The sequence below is a fragment of the Dromaius novaehollandiae genome, chromosome 1, assembly GCF_036370855.1.
Source record: "Dromaius novaehollandiae isolate bDroNov1 chromosome 1, bDroNov1.hap1, whole genome shotgun sequence".
Classification (NCBI taxonomy): Eukaryota; Metazoa; Chordata; class Aves; order Casuariiformes; family Dromaiidae; genus Dromaius; species Dromaius novaehollandiae.
The window spans coordinates 153,408,464-153,434,518 of NC_088098.1; the positions used below are offsets into that span (position 1 = coordinate 153,408,464).

The 26,055-nt window shown below is 41.3% G+C and overlaps 1 protein-coding gene across 1 annotated transcript in view; it reads left to right on the forward strand.

Moving 5' to 3' along the window:
• Positions 1-185: 185 nt before the first annotated feature.
• Positions 186-26,055, forward strand: part of GAS6 (growth arrest specific 6) — a 44,295-nt gene continuing 18,425 nt past the window's right edge. The window contains exons 1-6 of the mRNA XM_026096961.2: positions 186-522; positions 996-1,162; positions 15,715-15,739; positions 16,575-16,637; positions 23,264-23,386; positions 24,933-25,052. Coding sequence (XP_025952746.1) covers positions 453-522; positions 996-1,162; positions 15,715-15,739; positions 16,575-16,637; positions 23,264-23,386; positions 24,933-25,052 — 568 coding nt within the window. The 5' untranslated portion in view covers positions 186-452. The remainder of the gene's footprint in view (positions 523-995; positions 1,163-15,714; positions 15,740-16,574; positions 16,638-23,263; positions 23,387-24,932; positions 25,053-26,055) is intronic.

A 26,055-nucleotide genomic window follows, 5' to 3' on the forward strand; every position in this document is an offset into this window, starting at 1 on the left:
CTCCGTGCCTGCTTGCCAGCTGCAGAGCTAGCAGAGGAACGGCAACGCCAGCACGGCTCCCCACCATGGCGGGTGACGGACCGGCCCTCTCACCACCCCCGCGGGAGCCCAGCGCACAGGTACGCAGCTGGGGACCGCAGGGAGGCGGCGCGCCGCGCGGCGAAGCCGCCGCCGCCAGCGCCGCCCGGGGGTGCCCGGCGGCGCGGCCCGCGGCAGCCCGGGGGCTTTGGGCCCGCGCCCCGCCGCTAGGTGTGTCCCTGCGCCGCGGTAACTTCGTGAGTGATTGGGCGAGCGGAGCGAGAGGCTCCCCTGCTGGGCTCGCCGCGCCCCGCGCTCCCACAGTAGCTGCGCGCTCCCCGCCCGCGCCGCGCCGCCCCGCCCGCCCCGCTGCGCCGCGCCGCGCCGCGCCGCGCTCCGCCAGGGCCCGGCCCGGCCCCAGCCGCCGCCGCATCATGCCGCAGCCCGCGGCGACCCGCGGGGCCGCCCTGCTGCTCGTCCTGCTGGCGGCGGACTCCTCGCAGAGTGAGTAGTTGGGGAGGGGGCAGCGCCCGCGCAGGCACCCGCCGCCCCTCGCACACGCGCGCCCCGCGGAGCATCCCCCACCGCCTCCGTCCCGGCAGGGACGCGGGGGACTGCGGCGGGGGGGGTGGGTGCGGCGCTGGGGAAGGTGCCGGTGTGCGCTGGGCTTGCGGGGGGACGCGCACAGCTTCCCGGCTTGGTGGCGGTGCGCCTCGCCGCGGGGTCGCGGCCGTGAGGGGCTGCGGCGACCCGCGGGCGGGAAGGGCAGGGGGCGGCGAGGTGGGGGCGACCGTTGGCGGCCGCTCGGGGTGACCGTTGGCGCGCGGGAGGAGGGGCGGGGCGCGCCGCCGAGGGGAGCCCGCGGGGTCAGACGCGCCGCCGGGCTGCCCCGGGCTCGGCCGTTCACTGCTGCCTCCCCTTCCTCCTGCTCTTCTCCTCCTCCTCCTCCCCCCCCGGCCTGGCGCTCGGCGGCTCAGCCGTGCTGCTGCGCGCCCCGGAGGCTGCCCAGTTCCTGCGGCAGAGGCAGCGCCGAGCCTACCAGATCTTCGAGGAGACCAAGCAAGGGCATCTGGAGAGGGAGTGCGTGGAGGAGCACTGCAGCAAGGAGGAGGCCCGGGAGGTGTTTGAAAACGACCCCGAGACGGTAAGGGGATGGAGCCGCTGCTGAAGTTTCAGTTTGTTGTCCAGCTCTGCCCTCCCTTCTTCCCTGCCTGCTCCGGTCGCCGGAGTGGGTGCCAGATGCCTGCGCAGCTGGGGAAGCTGTTTGGAGGAGGAGGAAGTATTAGGTAAATAACTGGAAGCCACACAGCGTAACTAGCACTTAGCCTGAGCAAGGGCTGTGTCAGTGCTGTCCGGCTAAAAAACACCGCAGTGAGGATGGTCTGGGTAAATGGCTCTGCCTGACGATGATTGGCGTGACTGTTGTCTCAAAAGAATTGAAGTGCTTTGTTCACCCGTGGCGTAAATCCATGACATAATGTTATGGCCTCTCTGTCTGGACACCTTACTCTCCCTCTTTCCTTCACCCTCCCATCCCAGATGTATTTTAAATCCCTTTAATGCAGTCCCAAAACAGTATGACAGAATAGAAGTTTCTCAGAAGAAGCATATCAGAAATATACTTCAGTTCTTCCACGTCGTATTCACCTTGGTTAGCATTTTGGAATCAGTGATTTAGTTTCAGGACCTGTCACTTAGAAAAGAGGAAAGCACATGCCTAGAAATACAGCATTGATACATTTCTGCAAGTCAGTGTGGATTCACAGTTACAGCCTGCAGACTGCATAAAGAATTGACTTTCAGTCTTTTCAGTCTTCTCATGGCTGACTTTCCCTTCAATCTTCTTTTGTGTTTGGACAGTGTGTGGATGCAGTTGTGTTGCTTTACTAAGCTTACCTTACTTTTTCAGTTACTTCGCACCTCTGTATGCTGTTTTGAATAGGCTGTTCTCATTGCAGAGATTATCTGGCAGTGATGTAACAGTGGGAAGTAGATATCCTGGTGTTCAAATTGAAGCTTGGTATTGCACAGTGTGTTCCTGTTAATTGTGTGATGCATTAGGGAGAAAATAGGAGAGAGTGAGTGAGAGTGTGTGTGTGTGTTTGTGTGTGCATGTATACGTACATACACGTAGACGTGCACAGAAGCAGCGAGGGAGGGACTCTCTTGAGATGTTTTATGTTTCAGTCAGACAAGTCTTGACATGTGTCATGGATATACAGTGCAATAGATTGTTGTTACAAAGCACTAGTAGTAAGTACAGCAAAGAAATTCTGATATTGGCTTATCTTTGAGTATCCTCAGTTTAGAGTTTACCATGGAGCTCTTGCACAGGCAATGTTTAATAATACACCTCTTGCATATACACGTAGTCACATCTGGTTACAGCAGTGTCCTGTATGACTAAGCTAATACAGAATATGGATGATCGTAATGGAGTGACTTTGGCTGACACACCTATTTCCATATTCATATTGAATGACATCTTTAAATTTGGTACAAATACTCATTATATAGCAGTGATGCAGGAAAAATCCCAAATGTGATTTTGTAGCCTTCTGGAAAAAAGGTGATCCAAGGTCACCAGTTTTGCTAACTGGCTTCTGACTGAGAAAGTTGCTAAAGGTGAGTAATGCAGGATGCATTGATAGATCAGTTTAGAGGACGGTAGACTGCGTTAATGTGTGCACAAGTTTTTAACAATATTTGGCACTTATTCTGTGCATTGGAAAAAATGTATAGTTCTCATATTCTAATGAAAATACTGAAATCATTTGGGTTTTAAAATCTTTTTGTATGTAATATAAATTCTGTAAGATCCAGTCATGTCATGTCATTAAAGCATGTTTTAGAAGACTAACCTTTTGGCATTGCAAAGGATTTTAATTTTTTGTGCATTTCCTTCATTGCAGCTGTTAGGCCTCTCTCTAGTTCTGAAATCTTCTGAAGGAACATCATTAAAGCTAGATCAACTTTCAGTGTCTCTGCCCTCTTGCTTGTTTTACGTGTACTTCTATATCAAAGTACTGTGTTTTAAAATGCTTCTAGGTCTGCAGTGGCATAAGAGCCTAGCTTCTCTCCTGAGACACAAAACTCCAAAGGATTGTGAAAGTATTTGCTGCATGCAGTATGCCCTGCTCCTTTGTTACTCCCTGTTACTTTGTTTGAATTTTACTGGGAAGCAACTATGGCATGGCACCTCCTGTCAGGTGGATTTATGACCCTGCCTATCCAGCTTCAAATCAGTATGTGGCATGAAGGTAGCAGTTGCTGTTCAGGAGCAGTCTTCTAATGTCTAATGACAGAGGTCATATATGTGGGCTGTTATTACTGTATATATTAGAAGCCTTCGGTGCTTTGTAAGGTACAGATGTCTACTTTTATGGCAGTATTTGTATTTTCCTCATCTAGCATTTTCATCTGACTTGATCTTTTCACATCTCCTTAATATGCACCTAACGTAACTGAAGTGTTTCTTAAACACTAGGAAGTTATCACATTGTCATTTCACTGATGCTGGATTGTACATGCTGTCCTGTTGACTGAAAGACGAAGGAAGCTAGCTGAGAGAGACTTGACTCAGGAAAGACGAAAGCTGTTGCAAAACAACGCCTAGCAGTTTGAGGAGTTGCAGTAACTGCAGTCACGCTTCAGCACATCCTCAGATTGCAGCTGGACCATGTTGGTAAAGTGAGGACTTTTATTAATTAGGAAAATGTACAGATTACTGTCGAAGTTTTACTGCACTTTAGAAAGGCAGCAATTTTTGTCTCTGCCTATTGGGATCTGGTCACAGAGATTAACTACTTTGGCTGTATCAGAAAGAAACAGCTGTAGCACTTTTTGCCTTGCACTGAGCCCTAACCTTGTAGGCAAACCACAAGGAACACATCAGTGCAGTGCTTGAGCTGTGTTGTCAGGTTTGTCCGCGTATCTCCAGAGTTTTATGCTTTAAAGCTCCAAACGAGCCTGAATGTAGCCATTTGGATGTTTACTTCTTCTGTGCCACGTGTGCAATGTTCTTGCAGCCTTGATAGTTGAAGGTAAAACATTAGTTAATAGGTTGCTACTTCTTGTTAGACAAAAATGGCTTGTGATGTGAGCACAAAAACTTTGTCTCTCTTCCCTGCCCCCTGTCTCCATCAGATGATCTACTGAAATGTATGAGTCTTCCTTAGAAACCTTCCCATTCTTAATTCTCCTATGGTTGTGTGAAGAAAATTTTAAGGCCTAACCTAGACTATGACCTACAGGTGTGATACAGAATTATATTAACTGGTTTAATCAGACAGCTCCAGAAGTTTGGGTAAGATGAAGCAAGGCTGTACTGTAATTTGTGTGATGCTGGCCAGGTAAAACCATAGCTTGATCCAGCCAATTATAATATCTACCAAAAATAATATTTTATGGAAAGGTACCTATGACAGGCCACTAAATAGGATTGTCCATTGTTTCACTGATCAGCTTTTCCAAGAAACATCTGCAGGCAGTCAGAAGAAGATACACATTCTCTGAGACCTGAATGTGGGTGTTGCCACATGTGTAATTACTTACATCAACTGCTAATAATAGGGTACTAGGTGGGGCTAAATAGCCATTCATTTGCAGGCTAATGCAGCTTTTGTCTTTTATGTTGCGGAAAATATCAGCTAGCCCAGACTGCAGGAAGGAAGATCAATTGAAACATTTTCAGATTGAGTTTTGTTCTGCTTCCTAAGAAAAGAAAAGCACCAAAAAACAAGCCAGTCTGTGCTCTTTGTATGACTATACATGGTAAAAAAAAGTGTGAGCCTAGGCTAATGAGTCTTGCAGCCTATCTTTTCCATGAAGTTGCTTATAACATCCTTAGATACTGTTTCAGAATTTGGGATAGTTCCTGTATTATAATTTCATTTATGCTACAGGTGCTCAACAGAAAAATGAATGGATAATAATGATGAGTGGGTAGGGAAATAAGGGTGGAAAGCATATTCATGGGAGGTATGAGGACTGTTTCTAAATAAAATTTATTAAGAAGATATGTCAGGTGTGATAGATGGAGTGAAGTTGCAAAATATCTTGGATATAGAGATAAGAATGTTATCTTATTTAAAATGTTGAGGAGGCCCTATAAAAGGCAGTACTGCACAAATATATGAGTTTGGTATGCAGTCAGGGTATTATAGCTTGTTAACTGACTGATAAAGTGGTCTGGAATTTGGTTGACCTGCTCTAAAAATGTGGTTATCCAAGAATGTAAAACGAAGGTCAGAAGGGAAAGTAGTTGCTGGTGTCCTTGGAAACACTGGATTTCACTTAAAAAATAAATGTAACACAAAAGTCTCCTTGTACAAGGAGTTTCTCTATTTTGGAGGGCTCAGCATAGTGAAGGTGTTTGAATGTAGCCTCTTAGTCTCATATTTTGGTATTGCTGCCTGTTGGTACAGTAGCTGCTTGTCACTACTCATCACGTTTGCTGTTGTTACTGTTGGAGAAATGCTAGTCATTCTGCAGTACACTTTTGAAATTACCCTGCTGAAGTTCTTTGAAAGCTGTTAGGCCATGCCAGAAATGCTGAAGCATGTCAGCTTACACTAACTGAAGGGCCTAGCCATCTGTATTTATTATTTACGGACTTGTCCCACAATAGTGTATCATGGAAAGCTAGTTGTTGTTCATATGTGTACAGGATGAACATCTGATTCACAGGTATACATATGGTAAGTTCTGTTGCTTTTTTGAGGGACTTGCATCCAAACTGATATTAGAACTTGTATTTTGTTAGATATGCAGAAAACTGGCCTGGAATACCAGAATAATTCAGGCTGGAAGAGACTCAAGTGAGCTCTAGTCCCACCTCCTGCTCATAGCAGGGCCAACAGTGAGACCAGATTAGGCTACTCAGGGCTTTATGTAGTCATGTCTTGAAAATTACTGATACCAACAAAACATCCCGCAATGTCAGCATTCTTTCTTCTAGCCTGAGCTTATTAAGAATCTCTGAAATGTAGCTGAAGCAATGTGTAGGGAATGATACGGGTCAGTTTGATTGGTTCATTGTTTTTATTTCTTTGTTTGTTTCATTACATGACATGCTCTTGATAAAATACAGATAAGCTGCATGTACAGATCAGCATCATCCAAACCTTGCTCCTATCTTTTACGAAGAGTGCTTGACAGACAATATTTAGGTCATATTTGTAAGAATAGTGATGTAGATACACATTTGTAAATGCAAATAACAATAACATGAAAGCATGTAGGAGGAGGAGAGGTAAATGGGAGAGTTGAGAAGTGTAAAATTTGAGTAATGTAGTGAATGTACTGTAGTCTAGACATGCATAATACTGATATCATCTTTAAATTCAGATGTCGTCATCCCTGTATAGAATATTCCTGTCTAGATCCAGGAAAAAATCTTGTTATATTTGCTGTGAAAAGTCTTCTCAATGTATCCATTTGTCATGGCATTTTGGCAGAGTATTGAGGAAGGACTATATTTATAGTTGTTATATCTCTTCTTGTTGATGCAGAATTCATCTGAGAGAGAGAGACTTTTTGGAGAACCCTGTGCTGATGATTTAACCTGCTCGGACACAGTATATGAAAAAAATGTACTCCCAGGCACAGTGATACTTGCTTAATAGATTTTAAGAAAGGAAATATGGGGAAATTTAGATTTTTGTCCAGAAATGGCTTGAAGGGGAGAAGAAGGAACTAGAAAAGGTTGAATATCCAGGTATATGCCACAGTGGCATCCTAGCTCTGTGTTGAAATGAGATCTGGCTGTGCACCAGATTCTCCTTTCCCTTACTCCCCTTTTCCTCTAGTTTCTTATAAAGGAAATGCAGGCTGGGAGTGAGTCATGTCGAACTCCCAGATCAGGTGGACCCACTGGACAGAATGGGACTGTGGAGTGGGATGCATCTGTCTGCTTGGTGGTATAGACAGAGCCTTTGCTTGTGGTCATGGTGTTCAGTAGCAGGAGAGCAACAAAAATACTCCTGTCTGCCTTAGAAGGCAGGTCCTACATTTATTAGCTAAATGCTTCATTATCACGTTATTGAAAAGGGTAAGCAAAGTTTGCTGCTGCTGGAAGCTCCATCAACTCCAGCTCCATCTACTGTTGGACTCGTGCCCACTTGATCTTTATCTGTTTTCACTTCTGTGAATTTAGCTCAACAGTTAAGAATAGAGCTGGAAATAATGAAACACCACATCATGAAAATACAACACACTACCCTTCCTGTGGGGCAGGAGAGAGGGAACGTGAGAAAACAAAAGTGACTAATGTTACATGGAGGGGCTGTTCAAAGAAAGGATGGAAAAAATGGTGAACTGAAGCAGGGGGATTATACAGGTTTGGGTCAAGGAGGAAGATAATGGAAAAAGCAGAATAAGTTAGTTTAAGTCAGAGTTTTTAGAGGAATACAATAGGTTTTAATAAATATGTGAGAGAGGAAAAAAGCCAATTTAAAAAAAAACTGTTTTGTGGTTATGGGCTCATTTTGTTTTGTTTTAAATTAAAAAAAGGGGGAGGCAGCAGCCTGTTTGGAATTAATACACACTTTGTTATTACAGCTGCTTGAGAATCAGGTAAGGGAAATACTGAATCTGCATAAATTGGCAGTTGTGGTTCATGTGCACTCCAAGCTCTTAAATGACCTTAATGAATTACTAGCAATTACTTTTAAATAGATCTGAAGAACAAGGGTGGAACCTGCATCAGAGTTTTGGGAGAAACCAAGAAGGGACCTAATGAGAAAAGTGCGGACAACACTGCTGCTCTGGGGATTGTGGGGCACAAAACTGGGCTATGAAGAAGGGAAAAAAGTAATGGGGCAGGACAACTACAAAAGAAGCAAAAAAGTGTTCATTATCCCTTACTTCCGTTCCCAGTGAAGTAGTTCAGTGAGTGCTAAATGACCAAAACCTTGGCAATTTGGAAACAGAAGCACTGGAAAGAGTGGAAAGAGATTCTTCCAGTTTACTGCCCCACTCACGTTACTTTTCTGGCTTTGCTTTCACATTTGGAAGCGGGGTTGATCTAGCTGGTTTAAGCAAACCCCTGGCGGCTTCTCTTAACCTTGCCTGCACAGCAGTTTGTGCAACTGCATGGACTTATTTAAGGAACTGATCTAAAGGAAAAGTAACCCAATGAGAAAAATGATTGTTCTGCAGCTGGACCAATCCAGTTCACCACACAGCTTTACAAAGGGTTGTGCCAGCACAGTGGAAAGGAAGGGATTTGGATGGGGTGGAAAGGCCAGGTGCAAAGGGAGAAGCAAAAAGCATTGTCTCAGCCCAGGCTGCTGAAGAAATGAATGAAGAAGTAAGCTTTGGAGAATCTGATTGGAGCTTCTGAGCAAGTCTTCCTTCCGTATTTCTACCCTTATCACTATTTTGTTATGACTTGTGGTTCTAGAGGTTCTCTGAATGGACAGCATGCATGTTGCTTTTCCTTTTTATTGCTATTTTGGATTTTTTCCCTCTTCTGTTGAGTATCAGCAGTGTAAAGCAGTGGAAGATTAAAGTTGAGAAGTAGGGAGGAGACCCAGAAAGGGGGCAAGAGTTGTTGTTGTCTTCACTCTGCATCCTTTTGTGCTGCCTGCCAGGACAGAAGAGCGCATAAATGAGATAAAAGGAGAATGGGTCGTCGTGGCACTGTGCAAAATCACATGCATCTGGGGAGCTACTGAAATTGGCTCACTCCTGGAACAATGAGTCCTAGTTCAGTTCCAGAAGATGTTCAGGATAGTAACAGAAAAGCAAAAGTTACTTTGTTACTAAAATAGTGGACCAGAATTTTAAGATCGGATTCTATCACAAGGGCCTAGTGTTGTCTCAGATGTCACTGCCCTGTTCTTCTCTTACCTATCCACCCTGAGGCAAAATCTAGCAATGTCTTAAAATTGCTGAATATTGTCACTATGACTTCTTAAAAAAAAAAAAAAAGTCTGCACATAAGCCAAATTGTCAGAAACAATTTACAAATTATCAAAGGAAAGATAAAATCTTTCTTCACTTAAGTGGATAAAATGTTAACCTATGCGAGAGATCACAAACATTTACATCACATTAGACGGGATATACAATCTGTTTAAATATGGCCTAAATAAGTGCAAAAGGTAATGACACAATGTATGAGATTGGAGGAAGATAGCCTTTTACACCTAGCATAACTAGGTATATTTCAGATACAGTTTTGCTTAATTTACCTGAAATTTCTCAGCAGGTACTAGTTTTAGTACACTTGCAGTATTGTAACTATTGCAACCAGTAAGGTGTCAAGCAAGCAACATTAAGTGAAGATATGACATCAAGTTGGGATCCTCTTTTCAAAATGCAGATTAATATAGGAGGAAAAGTAGCCTTTAAATCCTGAAGCAATGGAAGAAACCTCAAGGCACTTGTAAATGGATTGGATTAAGCATAATTTAAAAACATGCAACCAGCTCATTGGGATCACACTACAAGTGATTTTTTTTGAGAATATTTGCACCTCAGCATCAGTTACATCCATTTCATATTGTTTTTGTCCAATCAAGTCCTGCTTTGGACTGCAGACAGAAACCAGCTCTCTGTGCTCCCTACATCTTTGCAAATGTAAAGTATCTGTGTTTTGCTCAGCCATGACATATAAGAACATGTTTTTTTCCTCTTTCTTTTCATTACATTTTTCCTCTAATTGCGCATAGTAATTGTTGGTGGGTTTTTCTCATCTCAGTGAAAATCTTTTGCTGAAATGACACTCAGTATGCCGTTGGGAAATAGTCCAGCCTCTCAGAGGGTGAGGAGAGCTACAATGATAATTACTTCTGTTTTCAATCTTCAGAATTCTGTGGAGATGCCTAGTCTGCATGAAACGGGAGCAACTGCTATAAAGGGTGATTTTAAATGCATCTTCTAGCAAGGATTGTAGCATTTGGAAAGATCAGCAACTCAGTCATTGTCTGCGTACATCAGAGTGGCTGGACAGCCTGAAATAGATACTCTGCAAATGGAAACAAAGCCCAGATACTACCCAAAACAACTATAACTTTAGTCGTAGGAGATGAGACTTCAAGGCCACTGTTGGATATTGACATGGTCTGCTTGGTTATCGAAAGCCCCACTTGCCAAATTATGGGGAGAAATTCTGTTTGCTCTTTGCATGTGGGTGCCCATTGCCCCAAACAAAACAGGAAGCAAACGAACTTGGCGCTGTAGAAATCCTCACGATGAGTAGGAAAGTTGGTGCAAGGAACGTGGCATTGAGTTGAGCAGAACTTCTCTAACGATAGGTTTAAAATTTTGAATCATAGGACTATTTAAGAACACTGTGTGGGATGAAAGCCTAATCATTCAGCGTGAGATTTGCAATGCATGAAAAGCCCAGGGTTGAGTTAAAAAAAAAAAGGATAGAAAGCTCTTGAGCATTAATGAGACTTGCACTCCCAAAGCATAACAGTTGAACAACCCAAGTCAAATAGTAAGTTACAGCCAATTAAGATCAGCAGTGGCCATTTCTTTGCTGGGATAGGGCAGGCTTGCAGTATGGAAACATGAAGTGTATTTGTAAAGAAGGCCATGCTATGTGTAAAATAAACATTCCATCTCTGAGGAAAGAGGAAAAGGGAGAGTCATTGTGTGTCTATGAGAAAAGAGCATCATGTGGGAATTGTCACTCCACTGTAAGGGGTAACAAATTGACATATATGTCAATTATGAGTTACTCTGCAGATGCTGTGGGTCTACAGAAGCAGCAATTGTGCTGAAGGCAAATGAAATTTTTACTAGTAGGGAAAATCCTGCGTTTTGACACAAGCTTTGTGTTTCTGTATTTTATTTCTGGAGGGAACTGTTTTATTTCTAAAGCAGAGCTGCAAAGGCAAAGTTAGTTGGACTTGTGCCCTTTTATGCATCTCCGTAATGTCTGAAGAAGGCCTGAAAGTGTGCGGTATGATGGGGTGTTTGTTAGTTTTGTTTTTGTAATACTAGCAACTTAGGTGTTGTCAGAGACCGACAACAGACTAGTGTCTGCCCTAAGAAAATAGTTTTTAGAAATTACCGTTGCTAATACAAGTCTTATTAGATCCTCTGGTGTTAGCAGTATTGCAGCCCTTGCCTAGGTTACATTTTTTATCAGCTGTCAGTACAGCTCAAACATGATGTTGATCAGATTCAGTGCTGATCAGGATTACCTGACCTGGTACTCAAGCAAAACAAACAGAAGCAGTTGGCAGATCCTTTTGGCTGAGGTTTCTAGTGTTGCCAATCACTTTAAGCAACAGTGAGAACATTTTCCTGGTGTAGACAGGGTCTTTGTTATGTTTTTACAAGGGCTATTTATATACAGTGACTCATGTAAGGACTAGTCTGATTTGGTGTTCTTCCATCTTCTCTGAAAATGTGGCAGAACAAATGCATACCCAGTATAATTTCACTGATTCCTGGATTGTACCGCTGAGGGCAAGCCTGGCCATAGAGTTTAGAATAGATCACGAGCATAGTTACACGATATGTTTCCTCTGGCAGGGAAGTTGGTGTAAGTACTTCTGCCCCTTCTACTCTACAGCCCTGCCATGCATTCTCACCTTCATGTTACTGTTCTCCTCCATTGTGTCAGTACAGGGTATCATGGGGGTGCCTCCACAGAAATTATTCTTAACTGGCTCACTCAACCATTCATGTTTGAAAGAATAAACAAATCCAAAACCCAACAGCCTGGGGGATTGGCAGTTTTTTTGTTTCGTTTTGTTTTTTAGGACACTTAAACTTAAGCTCTCTCTTCATTTTAGCTATCCACACAGAGTTTTGTAATGATTGTATTATAAGGGGTAGGAATGAGCTGTGGGTGGGGGTGGGAGAGAAACTTCTTAACCTCCTGAAAAAGTGTTCTATGTCACTCTACCTGAGATGAAAGCAAGTACTCTTAGATCTTGCTCTGTTAGATGCTGCAAACCCAGTAATTCTATTTAATGCATCAAAAGACTCAACTAGCATGTGTGTCTGTGTAGAAGGGATGGCAGTTGTAATGCCTTAAATCTGCTCTGTTAAAAGGAGAGTTCTGTCTCCTGGACAGCAAAAAAAAGGTCTCTTGAACAGAGCTGGAAGAAGCAAGCAAGGACCTGTCTGCAGGGACTGGCCTCGTGCTATATTTTCCACTTCACTGGAAGGGTGGAGACTTGTAGATGCAAGGCACTTGCTGGTCTCTCCTATTTCTCCTTCTCTTCTTGAGTTCTCCGCTGAGTTGTACTTCTGATGACATTTGCCATGTTGTACGTAACTTAAAGTACATGCAGGTCTCTAGTCTCCAGGTTCCTGATGCCAGTCCATTGAATATTGAGGCTTCTGACATCACACAGTCGTGCTGCTTGATACGTGGGAACCAGGCAGAAAGAAAGTGTCACAAGAAAGGGTCACAAGAAGCGGAGATGGATATGCTTTAAGGTTATTTTGATAGGAGCAGACACAGAGGTTTGAATTGTCCAAATCAGTTCTCTTGAAGGCTGCTTTCTGGTGGAGGTTGGTGTGCCTATCAGGTCTAGGCCACAGCGTATTTGCCCTCCTCTCATTTGCTCTAAGATGTTATTGCTGGATGGAATGATTATAAAGCTGGTCAGGTCAGTGTCTACAAGAGCCTGTCTAGAAGATGTTTATGTCCAATACATATTTGTTTATAGCTTTTTATGAAAAAAGCCAATTTCTTGTAGTTTTATTTCCAGCAGTAATTATGATAGTGAATTTAAAAGGGAAGGGTTCACAGCCTGAAGTTTAAGGTGACTAGATGAGAAATGAGCAAAATACTAACAGTGAATATTTTGCCATGCTTTTTGATCTTCTGACCTTCTTGTTAGCAAGCCTCAAAGCATTTCTGTTGGCATTTTTGTTGGCTCCTGAAAATGGGATGGAAGACTTCTGGTGAAGGGAAGACAAGTCCGAGACTTTTAATAGGGACCTGATCCTGTATAGGGCTGAGGTTTCATCTTCCCCGAGATCTGTGTGTCATTAAGACTTAGAAATGCACAGGAATCTGTGAAAAGGCATTGTAACTAGTGCTGGAAATCATGCATGTCTGGCTATCTTTGTGTGCAGGCTAGGTGCAACTTGAATTTCTAACTGGGCAAACTTCTGATTGATGTTTTTTGAAAAGTGGCTGTTACTTTGACTTTAAGCAAGTTCCTTTTCTCAAGAAAACCGAAGATCATTCATTCTTCATTCTTGATTACATCTTTTTGGCTAAATGGAAATTTGTTGCTATTATAGCTCTAGAAGCCTGTTGTAATGAAAGTTGGTAAGGGAGAAAAGTGAAAAGTTAATCTTACAACAGTCAGTAATGTTAGAACCTGTGATTACTCTGTTTTGTTTTAGAATAGATTTATCAGCAGGTCCTGTAGACTTGGAGAAGTGTTACTAGTCAGGAAGGAGTTTTGCATAACATAAGCAAATGAGGAAGACAGGGAAAGAAGGGTTAAATTTACATTAATAGTCTCTTCTTTAAATTGCTCTGTTACCTACCTCATGGAATGAAGCTCATGGTGGCACAGTGTCTTGGAGTTTCACTCTCCTGCTCTTTGAGCAGGTCAGGAGTAACAGCAGAGACACTATAGGTGTTCTGTTTGCTGACTCCGTAAACTGGCGTTATAATGGTTATGCCCCGAGTTTGTGTTCAGAAGGCTGTTTGTGTGTGCAACCAAAATAACTAATTACTTTATTCATTCATTTAAAAATAAACTTTTACAATTTTTCTAGCACTCAGCTCCTTCATCGCAGGTAAAAGAGAAAATGGAGTTTTATGTCTTTGCCATCATTGACTTTGAGCAATCAGGTTGGCAGCCATGAATATAAAAGCTCCTGTTTCTTGTCCTTTCAGTGCAGCAAAAGTTGTTCTTGCCAGTGTTTGGATTAGCCTGGTGTTGGTGGTTAAATACATTTGCATATTTTGGGGACATATATTGAATAAAGGGGAAATAATGAAAAAAATCTTTGGTCTATTTCATCACATGCAGCTATCTTTTTTTCCTTAAGTGCTGGCTGAGGTTCACATTGTGGTTCTAGCACATCTGGGCACTCATTTGAGTACTCAGACTGTTTGGATTTATTTCTGTTTTGATGTTATTTTTTTGCCTTGTCCTTTCCAAAGCTAAAACTAAAAAAAAAAAAAAAAAAGTGGAGAGGACCTTAGCAAGTTCTTTGCTCCTCACTCAGTTGTTTAGCCAACAAGACATTACAAAACTCAACCCCAAAAGATACTAAGTCTATTGCCCTCTTGTCAGAACTAAACATTTGGTTAAGTGTGAGCTACATCTTCAGCTTCTTTTTATTGAAGTTCTCATGATTTATGGTGAATGCTTACATGGTGAATTTCAGTTACTGGAGCATATTCGCCAAACGCAATTGATTTTTTTCTGGAGGGTGCCAGCAATGCAAAACTATTTTAGGTTGTATGACCTTGTCAACCAGTTGATTGCATTAGACAGTCCAGGGCAAATTGACTCATAGTGTGTGCTTGTCTGTGGTATGCACATGTCTGTATCATACATGAGCTTATTCTCACATTAGTAATAAGACAAGAAAATAGTTTCTAATCTTGCACGTTATACAGCCCAAATTAATTTTGTGGAAGACAGGATACTTACCATCCCAGTCTCATTGCAGATACGCTGTTATGTAGAAATCACTCATATTGTGCAAAAGAGAATTATAGTATGCATAAACTTTCATAATTAGTTGAGAAATGGTTTAATATAACAAAAAAGTTAGGCATTGATACAATCCACAAGTTTTCCCTCATTGCACACACTGTTTTTTTTTAAGAACGTGGTTTAATGGTCAGTTTAGGTCAATCTCCCACCCACCTTTTCGCACATTTTCTTGGCCTTTCTCTGTGTTGGTGCAAGCCACATGCAGCTGGCAAGATCGCACCTGGCTAAACATTCTTCTAATGTGAAAGGTTAGATCCATATCTTATCAGCAAACTGTTGGTCTGACCATATGGCTACACTGTGCTGACTCAAGGCAGGAAACAGTAATGAGTGGCTGTGGACCATGAAAAGGGTGGGAAATGCCTTTTTCAGTTCAGTTTTAGATCAACGGAAATTGGTTGTGAAACTGCACTCTTAATCCTTCTCAGACAATTTTTGCCCATATAAAACTGTTTTAAGATATAGTTAGACCTTTCTGAAACAAGCAGCTGTGATGATCTCTGCTTTCCCCTCACTTGCAAGCTCTCAGTATTCCCTTCTTTGGATGGACCGTAAAAGCAAAATGTCACCTTCCAGTTTAGTGGTTATGGTGCTGCCAGCGTTGTGCATCAGTAGAAGAACTCCAAGGAGGCACTGGGTGACTAAGTGATTCTGTACTTTCCCTCTAGTTTTTTGTGCCTAGATTCCTCTTCCTTCCTCTACCTCATACCATGATCAGCACCTTTACCTCTTGGAGAGGGATAAGTGGCTTCAGGCTCAGTCACTGCCAGTGCCGCTTAACATGTCAGCTGTCAGAAAAATGCATACTGAGACTGGGGCAAATGTTGCTTTCCTCTCTCATGAGACCAAATGCATCTACAATATTGTGTGTTCTCCAGCTCTGAATAAAAGCAATCAAGATTTTGTGTTTGAATCTTGTTACACAACCACCATGGAAGACCACCAAACTAACAGCTGTTAAGTATTAGTAGAATAACAACAGAAACAAATATTATTCCAATAAATCTTTGTGTTTTTTTTTCTCCTGCAGGAATACTTTTACACGAAATACTTGGGTGAGTTGCAACTCTTACTTTCCATTTGTGGCAGTGCTGGTATATGGCAGTGCCGGTATGTGGCAGTGCCGATATGTGATGCCTAATCACTTGTTGCAGCTAAAGTCTCTTCTAAGGAATGTGATGGAAATTGCAATAAAAACGCATTTCTTCTAAAATAGACTATATGTTCCTTATGTGATTTTGAGGTGTGTTTTCTTTACTTACGTATAGATTTTCACACAGAGATTTGTTATATGTTTTCTCCATGTTAAAATGTGTATTAATGTTGCATTTATATCTGCAGCTTGCAGCGTTTGTGGACAATATGAAGTCTTCTACCCTTTTCCCTTTGTAATCAGCTGAGCTATTGACTAATCTCCTTATTAAAAAATACTTTTGCTGATGATTGATCCATTGGCTTATTGTATTGACTATATCACTGTCACGCCACCGTATTGTTTTCTATTTGTGTTTAATATGTAGTACTTAAGATCACAAATGTCAATAATTTCAGAAAACTCTATATACTTTTTAGATTTAAAAGAGATTGTTACTATTTTGTAGGTCAAATTTGAGTAGCTACTAGTACGCTTTTAGAATCATAGTAGCATCTGGTAAAATGATTCTGCTCTTCAGATGGCTTATAACTCTACTGTATGTCAGAGCTAAAACTTTATAGGAGCTGATGAATTTTAAGGCATCTGGGAGACTGTAATATTGCAGAGGTTTTGCACCCAGTCTCCAAAACTTTGCTTAATGAAACATCAGCAGGCCAGATATCAGTTTATATGTTTTAAACAGCTGCCATGTAATCGTAATAATAATAATAATAATTTCATTTTCTGTTCTTCAGCTTGTATTCAGAAATACAGATCACTGCATTCAACAAGGACAGATTTCCTTACATGCGTTCATAGTAAGCATTTTTGTATTGTATATTGTAGTTAAATGTATCTTTCATTCTATTTGAAGTAGTGAACCACCTCAGTCATCTCCATTTTTCATAGTACTTTAGTGCTGTCCTTCCTGTTCTCTGTGCTCAAGACTCCATGTTAGTTGTCCTACCTAGTTCAGCAACATAACAAGACTTTGTCCTTTTTAGAACATATTGTCGTCTATCTGTCTTCTTTCAGTGATTTGGTATTTCAAGATGTGAGGCATTTGTTTCCCACCACTTTCCCAAGGTCTGAATGATCTGAGAAGCAAGAAGGACAAAGGAATAGGGTTTCCAAAAGGTTGTACACTATACTTGGCCCTTCATTTTATTTTTTCTTGAATGCCAACTTCAGCTTGCCCTGTTAAGTAACTTTTAAAAAAAGCTTATAGTCATACCCAGGTTTGTGCAGGATTTTGACAGCTTTCTGTAAGCTGTCGTCATGTTCATCATGTGACTGTGGTTTCAATATTACCACCTTTAAAAATTCAGCTTATGATCACTTTGGAAGTCAGTCTGCTGTCTGTCTAGAAGGGGGAGGGGTATTTGTTCATCACTAACACTAAAGATTAGAATTTAGTTAACTCTTCTACTACCTTTTCAGTTCCCTCTTGGAGCTTAGTAGCGCTAAAGATAAAAAGCTGCATGAACATTTCTGTTACTAAAGAGGCTAAATATGTTCTGAGAGCAGATCAGTTAAAATGGGGGGGAAAATCATGTGTATATATATTTTTTCATTTTTACCCCTCTGGTTCTGTATCTTACCATGATGAAGTTTGATGAGTCATGTGTTCACACCAATGCTACCAAAGCAGGATGAGGATTTAGTCATGCTTTCATGTTTAAACTACATCACAGCAACCTTTTTGAAGAGTGAATTCCAAGGTTAATAAGCAGAATGTCAAGACTTGCCCTCATAATGCAGTAATAGCACTTACAGATGTTAGAGTCCTCTGAACTGGGAATTCTCAGACCTATGGTACATGTGTCAGCTGTGGTATGCAAGCTACTTCAAAGTGGGAAGTGAAGCTGAATGCTTCCTTTTGGTTATGTGTGTGGCACGGCAAAAAGGTGTGAGTTGCTGCTGAAAAATGATGTTATCAACTGGAAACACTTGCTCCAAATAGCTCATCAGTGTTTTAGAAATGCAAGTCTAATGGGTAATGGTGTTCTCTATGTACTGAAAAAATAGAAGCTGAAAAGTAGTTTTTAGGAATTTGGCCCATTGCAGATGCAGTGGTTTGGCAATCAAATGATTTTATTTTCTCTCATTAAAATATGAAAATATTTTTAAATGGCTGAGTTTTGGCTAGCTGTTGTTAGTTCACAGGAGAAGAAAAGGAGAAGCAGCCTGAAATGTGCTTGAGAGAATTTCAGACTTTGTGCTTAGCTGATTCCAGAGTGTCTCTTAATTTTTCACAGATGCTGCCAAAAGGCTATGTAGCTCTGTGGGGCTGTGCCTGCAAGACTCATTTAAATTTTATGTTTCTTAAAAGTCTCCTTCTCCTCTCAGAACAAGGTAGTAGCAGGCTTTCTTAATCTGGCATACAAAGACATAGCAGAATCCAAGGGCTGGAGAGTGATATTAGCCAAATTTATACTGGAAATAAGGTACAGATTTTAACCATGACGTTGATCAGACACTTTAGTGAGGAATTTGAGAATTCTGTTTTTCATAAGGTCTTTAAATCAGGGTTGCTAGTAGGATTCAGCTCCAGATTCAGATAGCTAGATGTAAGCGCCTACATGAGAAGTAAGTCCCATTACAATCAATGGAGAGCTGGTCTGTATTCAGTGGGTTTTGGAGTGATTCAGTTATTAAGCGGTATCTGCTCTAGGGAGAACTGGATCGCCTTATGGACTCTGTTTATTGTACTGACTAGATCTCCAGTGACTGCAGTGAGAGTTTAGTCACCTGCTTTAGACATAGACACCTATGTTTTGGTCTTCAGATCTGAACCTTTTTCTAAAAGATGCTGTAGGCCAGCTAGGAGTTAGGGATTTGGTTCTGAGAGTTGATAAATTCTACAGGATTTTTTGGAAATAAAATTGCATGTGGCCTTAAAAAACATAGTAGGATTCTTCTTATGTTGTGTGCTTGTTTTTAATAGTGGGTGTTGTAATCTTCACAACCCAGTGTTTTCCCAGTGAAGTTTTAATTTGCCCTGTTCATGATTATCAAAAAATAAATTCACAATATAGAGTAATATATTAGAAGAAGAAGTGTATTCAGGTGAAATCTTGTTTCCATACAAACTTCAAAATGGAACTGATAGTCCAATTCTCATCTGCATTTATGAGCTATATCCATGCATGTCACATTTTTTATTACTTTTAATGCCTTTACTGTCATGTAAATGAATGGAAACAAAAGTTACATTTTCTCTTACAATGGTGTAAATCAGAGCAACTTTAGTGAAGCTGGTGGAATTACACAGTTGTGAAGCCACCAGGAGAGTGTAAGGCTGCCACCCATATTGTTAGACTCCCATGGTGAGAGGAGCAAACCATCAGCATAGTGTTGATGCAGTAGAAGTGCCTGTGGTTATTTCTGCTATCTGTCATGGTTTGTGATAGGGTGGTATTCTGCTGGGCAATATTTTTTTTCCATCTAGCTCTGCAAGAGACATAAGGATGCAGTTTGAGGAAAAGAATCAGAGGCCTGAGGATCCGCCAGATAAGTTGTACATGACCCTGGTGACTTGTTTTGGCTACCGAGTAACTTAACATTTCCATGTCTGGGAGGCTTAGTTTGTGCTGCTTCAAAAAAGGCTTGGCTTACTGTACATAAATCATTGTTTACTGTATACAAATTGTGGTCTATCTAAGAAAAGAAACATGTTGATCAGACCTGGCCTTTCTCAGCTTATCTCCACCACTACTCCTTCCCTAACCCCGCCCCATGTTGTCTCAACTGGGCAGAGATTTTTCTGGAGATATGCTGCAAGTACATGTTGGAGACAGCCCGCATAGCTGTGTTTTCTTTTGTGTGGCCAGCCTTCTGCCTTGTCTGTGGCTTTGCCCCAACTCTGCACAGCTGGAGTGGTGGGGAAGGAAAATAATTAGGCCTTGTTCATGGTGAGTGGATGATTATTTCATATGGGGTTTTTAGTAAGAACTGTGTATCTGTGCTTTTCTTACAGAGTTTTCTCAGGCATTATTTTTTTAGCATGAAGACAAGATACTGAAAATATGTATTTCTTTGGCAGAGTGCTGGTCAAATTCCATTCCTGATCAGCCTTCTAGTTTCATCTTCCCTTGCCCACAATAGAATACTTTGCTGAGGCTTAGGATCTTCCCTATGGCATAGTACTAGCTAGAGGTTAAAGCTGTGCTAGATACAGAAGACAAAAACCTGAAGTGTGAGAGGAGCTGGAACCATCCTGTGTTTTGGCTGAGGTGGATGAAATCACAACTAGAAATGCAAATTCTTTCACTTGTGGAGATGTGTTACGTTTTATGACCTTTTATAGAGCTCCTTTCTTCTCTTCCTATTTTGCCCTGCTTGATTTAGCCCACCATATTCATTGACAGCCACTGTGAATCATCTATTGATTTCTGTCACCTGTTAGTCCTCTTTAGAAAAACAATGAGGTCTTTATAATAAATATATTTATAGTGGACAAGTATGTTTGTGATAATTGTTGAACTTGCACTAGACAGTCCTCATGTCTGAAGCTCAACTAAATACCCTAGGGAGAAGGGAGTAAACAAAATTTTCATATTGTTTATTGTGATACTCCGTGGTAGGCTGGATGAACTGCAGCACTCTGTACTGCTAACTTCAGTCTTCCGGTCATTCACGGCTGCAAGGTTTGCAAACAGTGTAGGTTCATGTAATTGAGAAAGGGCCATCCACTGTGGGTTGCATTAATAAGAAATGTGCAGTGCAGCCTGAGATTCTTAACTGTTTTTTTCCTGATAACTATAATACAAATGCTATACAATGTTACAGTATATTCTCTTGCCTTATTTTTATGCCTAACGTAGCACCAGTCTTAGACGGCACTGCTATCCAAAAACGTTTTTCATGTTCACATCTAAAACAGTAACTGCAAGCAACAGTACTGTAAGCACCATGTAAGTACATCAAAGGGAGTTGCTTCTGTCTGCACTCACAGAAATGTTAGTTTTTTCAAAGCAGCCTGTCATGAAGGTGTCTTTCAGGGTCACATAGAGGAAGTTAAGAAGAGATATGTAGAAATAATATAATCCTCATAAAAGTAGGAGTTAATCCAGATCTTAACTTTTCTCTATCTGAGAAGTCTGACCAGGCTGCTAAGCTGAAAACAGTTCCTCTCCTTGCACACCTCCCTGCTGCCCCATATGCCCATCAGTTCACAAATCGTGTTTCAGAAAGTCGTTAGGAGTTTGAACTGAATCTTGCTTTCAGCAGAACCACTGTATGAAAAGGCATCCTTCCTGCTCACTTAATGTGTATCCACTGAACACCTTCTGCACTGCAGCCAGTGTGGCCTGTGATTCTTCATCTAGATATCCTTGCAGTGATTTTGATTTGCTATGAGCAAAAAATATGGTGTATTTCTGGGTAAGTTTTCAGTTTTTGCTTTGTAATACAACTAATAATTGGTCAATACTTAGCAATATGAAAGAAGTGCATAAGGTTGCCAATGTAATTACATAAGGCTGCCAATGTTGCACATACCTTAATAACAGCTTTAAAATATTGTTTTATACTGTATCAGTTTCTCTGATCATTTTACAGCAGGAATGAGTCAGAATTCTGTGATTATTTTATCATTTAAATCAGTATATTTTGTCTGAGCAGGGGACATAGTTCTTGGCCGATGCATAGGACTATTGCTGATCAAGGGCTCTGACTTTACCTGTCTGATCATTTTTTGTAAACTCCTCCTTTTGTCTGGACTGAACTGGGGTTCTGCTGAGTTGTAAGGATGTATTGCCAGGATTGTAGGATTGGAGAAGGCATTGTTAATCATAATAATTCTTTCTCCAAAGACTGCTAGCTGCAGCAGCTGCAACAGTTCCTGTATGATGCACCAAAAGGATTGGGTAAAATCATTGCTTTGTGGCTGTGCCATCCCCACTCCGACATAGTTGGCCAGGCACAAGAAGCTGCCAGGTATGTTTATTAGAAGAGAAGCCTGGACATCATGTGTTTATGTCTTAGGACTTCCTCTTTCGGTGCATCCTGTGTGCTGGTGTGCACTGAGAACCATTTGAACCTGATCAGAGCTTTCACAAACTAAATGAATGTATATTCACAATGGGACTGACCAAAGATACCATTTACACTGCAGTAGTTACCTTTTATCCTAATGTTGGACCTGCAACAGGAAATGTCTCAAAGTCTTCGTGAGAATCTACTGCATGTAGTTGATATCCATTTTTTAATGCCTCCTTTGAACTCATTAGCATATTAAACTGAAGGGAGCCAGCAGTGCTAGAAATTATGGTTGCTTTAGGGGGCCAAGTTGAGATATGAAATTACCAGCAAACAAAGCCTAAACCCATCCTGATGCAAAGAGGAAGTCAGTGAAGAGTAGCACTTAGCAATAGGTTACCACGTTTTGTATAAGTTGACATTAATGGCAGAATGGACTGTGATTAAAGTTCACCCAAGTATAGAAGGCCTGCAGAAAGCCCCCTGTCTCTCCTGAACCCCACACCTGTATAGCAGCATACTGCATGACAGCTACCAACTCTTTTTTTTTTTTTTAATGGAAACAGGGGTATTCCCTGATCCTTCATTTGACTATCTCTGCAAAACACTGTCTCTAGAATTGGATGGGTAAATTCCATTCTCTGAGCAGTTACATAATAGTTTGCTATTTGTTCCCCTAGTCATTCCCCAAATCCAGTGGCTACTCTCTTGCACTATACTATTGCTGATCTGGGGCACCAGAATTCACAGTGAAGATGAAGGAGGCATGGGATGTCCTTTCCCATGGAGAATGCCCATTGTCACCTTTTGGAACTTTGCTTAAAAAATGGTGGCAGACCCTCTGTGCCACTAAAATTTACTCTGTGTTGGCCCAGTAGGGGCCTTGTGCCATCTGTAAACTGGTATAGTTGTTTGATTCTTACTCTGTTAACACATTGGTGTTTCTTTTTTATTTTCATTCTGCAAACCAGAAATGCCTACATGGAAAGCTCTGTCAAAAATATCAATTACAGCCCTTTGCTAACAGCAGACCTGTCAACCCTGATGAGATCCTCAGCTAAACTACCAAAAGTAATTGAAAAGAATATCCATCCTTCCTTGAGTACTGAATTGCTGGCTTCTTTCTGTTTTCTTCATAACTAGAGAGAGTTTCATTTTCGTAAAAATTAGCTACTTCGAGTTGTTCTCAGGATGTTCCCTTCGAATTGGGTGTAGTAGTTCACTCCCTTTTGTAATGACGTGAATTCCAGCACATGTGCTGGGCCAAATTCTTGGCATAGCTTGTTCAGCATGAGAGTACTATGAATTAGCTCCCAGTTTTGACAGGTGTGAGTATTTCCGATAGTGATTCCATTACTGCTTAAGTGTCTTGACTTTAACAAAAGAGTGGGACATCTGTCTATCAGTGGTTTCAATGTATTACTCTGTTTTGTTTCTTTTTTTTATTGCTTATTTAAATCAGATTTGCCAAACCAGTGTTCTCCCGATCCTTGTCACAAAGAAGGAACTGTCAGATGTGAAGATCTTAAGGGAGACTTCTATTGTGAATGCAAACGTGGCTGGCAGGGAAAAACATGTGAAAAAGGTAACTGAGGTTTTGTTATCTTTGATACCAGTCACAAAGAAGTATTATTTTTGCTATATTTTTAAATTGTCACTAATACTGTGCTGAACAATTCAAAAGTCATGGTATTGAACCTGGATTATACAATGCTCATATTTTTTACCCTTCTGTGCATCATAAAACTATGTAATATCAACTTTTTTAAAAATAAACTTAATTTATCTCAGCTTGTTTTTGCTGAGGCAATCATAGAAGTTATGCCCCAACTCTCTGTCCCACCACTCTGAAAGGGACAGCAGAAATTAAGATGAACTGGCTTTTCAAAGGTAATTTCCTCAACTGCTACTGCTAACCCTGATGTAACATCACAAATTGCAGACCCTGAGAAGCTGGCCAATGCTCCTTTCAGTGCAATGGGAACAGTAACTTTTAGCAGTCAGTTGAGTTCTTACGTTGTTGGTGCACAAATTGACAAATTTAGCATGTTAAAGCCTCTTTGCTAGTAGGGCCTTGTTCCAAGTCGTTATGTATTACTGAATGTTCCCATTGATTCCAAAGGGATTTCAGGCAGAAACTACTAATTTGTGCAAGAAGTTTCTGGCCTCAAGAGGGCTTTCTGTATCCTTTATGGAATATCCAAGTTCTTCCTCTTGTTTAGTGTTTTCTGTTTGTCTGTTTGCAAGGCTTCCTACCAGGGCTACCGCTGTTCTGCCTGCCAGAACTAAGTAATTGCCAGAAATCACATTCAACCAGTCCAGAATTGTGGTAACCGAGACAGCAGGAGAACCAAAACCTGTATTTCTGCTGTGAAATTGTGGGGAAATGATGGGATCACTCTCAAGAGCTTATTTAGGCATTTGTGATAGTTGGCTGATCAGTATACAAACATCTCTGAGAGCTCAGCAACTAATCAGTCTCAAGCATGTTCCCTCATTTTCTTATAAAATGCCATGAAATTTGCTGTTCTACCAATTAGCTAACTCTAGTTTGCCATATACAAGGAGGATAAAATGACCAGGTAGGGCTCACAGAGGGTGAAATCCAGGCTCTACTGAATTTAACAGGCTTTTACTGCTAATTTCAGTGTAGCAGTTTCACTCAGAGTGCTCAATACCTGTGAATTTATCATTTTTATGTTCTGGTGAGTTCCGCAGTAGTAGGGATATTTTGTTCTTGTTTTATTCAAAGCTTTCATCCCAAGCTTACCGGTCTCGGTAGGATTTTAAAAATTAGTTATAGTATCTCTTTCTCTAGAAAAGAGCGAGGTCTGCTTCTGCACATGGGCTCCTCCTCTTCACCTCCACAGTGACTAAAAGTACTCTTCTACATGATCATAATTGTGAGGGAGATTCTCAGTTTGATTACCTCTTTGACTTTTTTATTTTTAATGAACTTGAACATACTTGCAGTGATTGAATGAAATCTTTGTACTGTTTTATACTGTTATGTTGCAGATGTAATAATGTTTGTTGTTTGGACTTTTTCCTTCCGAATTCCTATCCCATCACCACTCTCCAGATTATTTACAGAGCTGAAAAGCTGACTGTAATGCTTTTTTTCTATGTAGATATTGATGAATGCAGTGTGCAACATGGTGGCTGTAACCAGATCTGCCTCAACAAGATAGGCAGCTACCGTTGTTCATGCTACAGCGGTTATGTTCTTAAAGACAGCAAAACATGTGAAGGTAAGTTTTCCTGGGCCTCTCAGTTTGTTTCAGCTGATTCAGCAAATTGTTAGTGACTTGGGATTGTGTTTCAGAGTGCTGGGTTGCACTGAGTGGCCCTGGTCTCCTTCCTACCTAGCCCTGCTGCTGCTGGAGTTCTTATTAGCTGCACTCTGCTGCGGTTGTAAGTTGGTGCTCCAGCCAGCTGTGCATGCCTGGGCTTGTCAGTGGTCACACTGCACTGCTCTCCAACATCATAACACAGGCGTGATTCACAGAGGATTTGTGGCTTGGATTGGGCTAAATTGGTCCAGCTGATCAGGCCTCATATCCTGACATTGAAAGGAGGAAGGGCTAGCCAGATGCATCGTTATGATTCCTTCCAGTCTCTCTGTGTTGTAGTATATAAGCTGATTGTTTTTCTTTTTTGTGTTCCTTATTTCAATTTATTTTTTCTAAATTTGAATATGTGCAGCAGCTTATAAATTCACATGGGTAAGTGCAGAGAATAGAGCTTTTATTTATTCTGGAAGACTGTAATTGAATATTAATAGCTGTAGAAAGGCCCTAGTGAAGGAAGGCAACTATTTTACATAAGTTGAGAACACAAAGTGAGGATCAGAAGTATCTGATTGAAACTGTGGAGTGAATTTATATCAACAGAATTTAAACAACTGAGATTTTAAAAGTGCTTCTTTTGCATGCTGAGACATAGACTCATTAATGATCACAGGTGGCTGTTAATGTTATGTGAATCTCGTGGAAAAAAAACAAGCAAATCTGCATCTACACCTCTTGCAGATAGTATGATGACATAGTTCTAAACAGCTTAGCCACCTCAACTGAACAACATATTAATGCTACCAGAAAAAAGCAAATAGCAGGATTTTATTTCTGTGCCCCTTCCCCTGTTCAAAGTGATGATTGTAAAGTTTACGTGGTATCCCTTTCTAATGAGAACAGCCACTTAGAAGAGCCAAGAACAAGGCTGACATCTTCACTTTTGAATGGTCCTCTCGTGTCA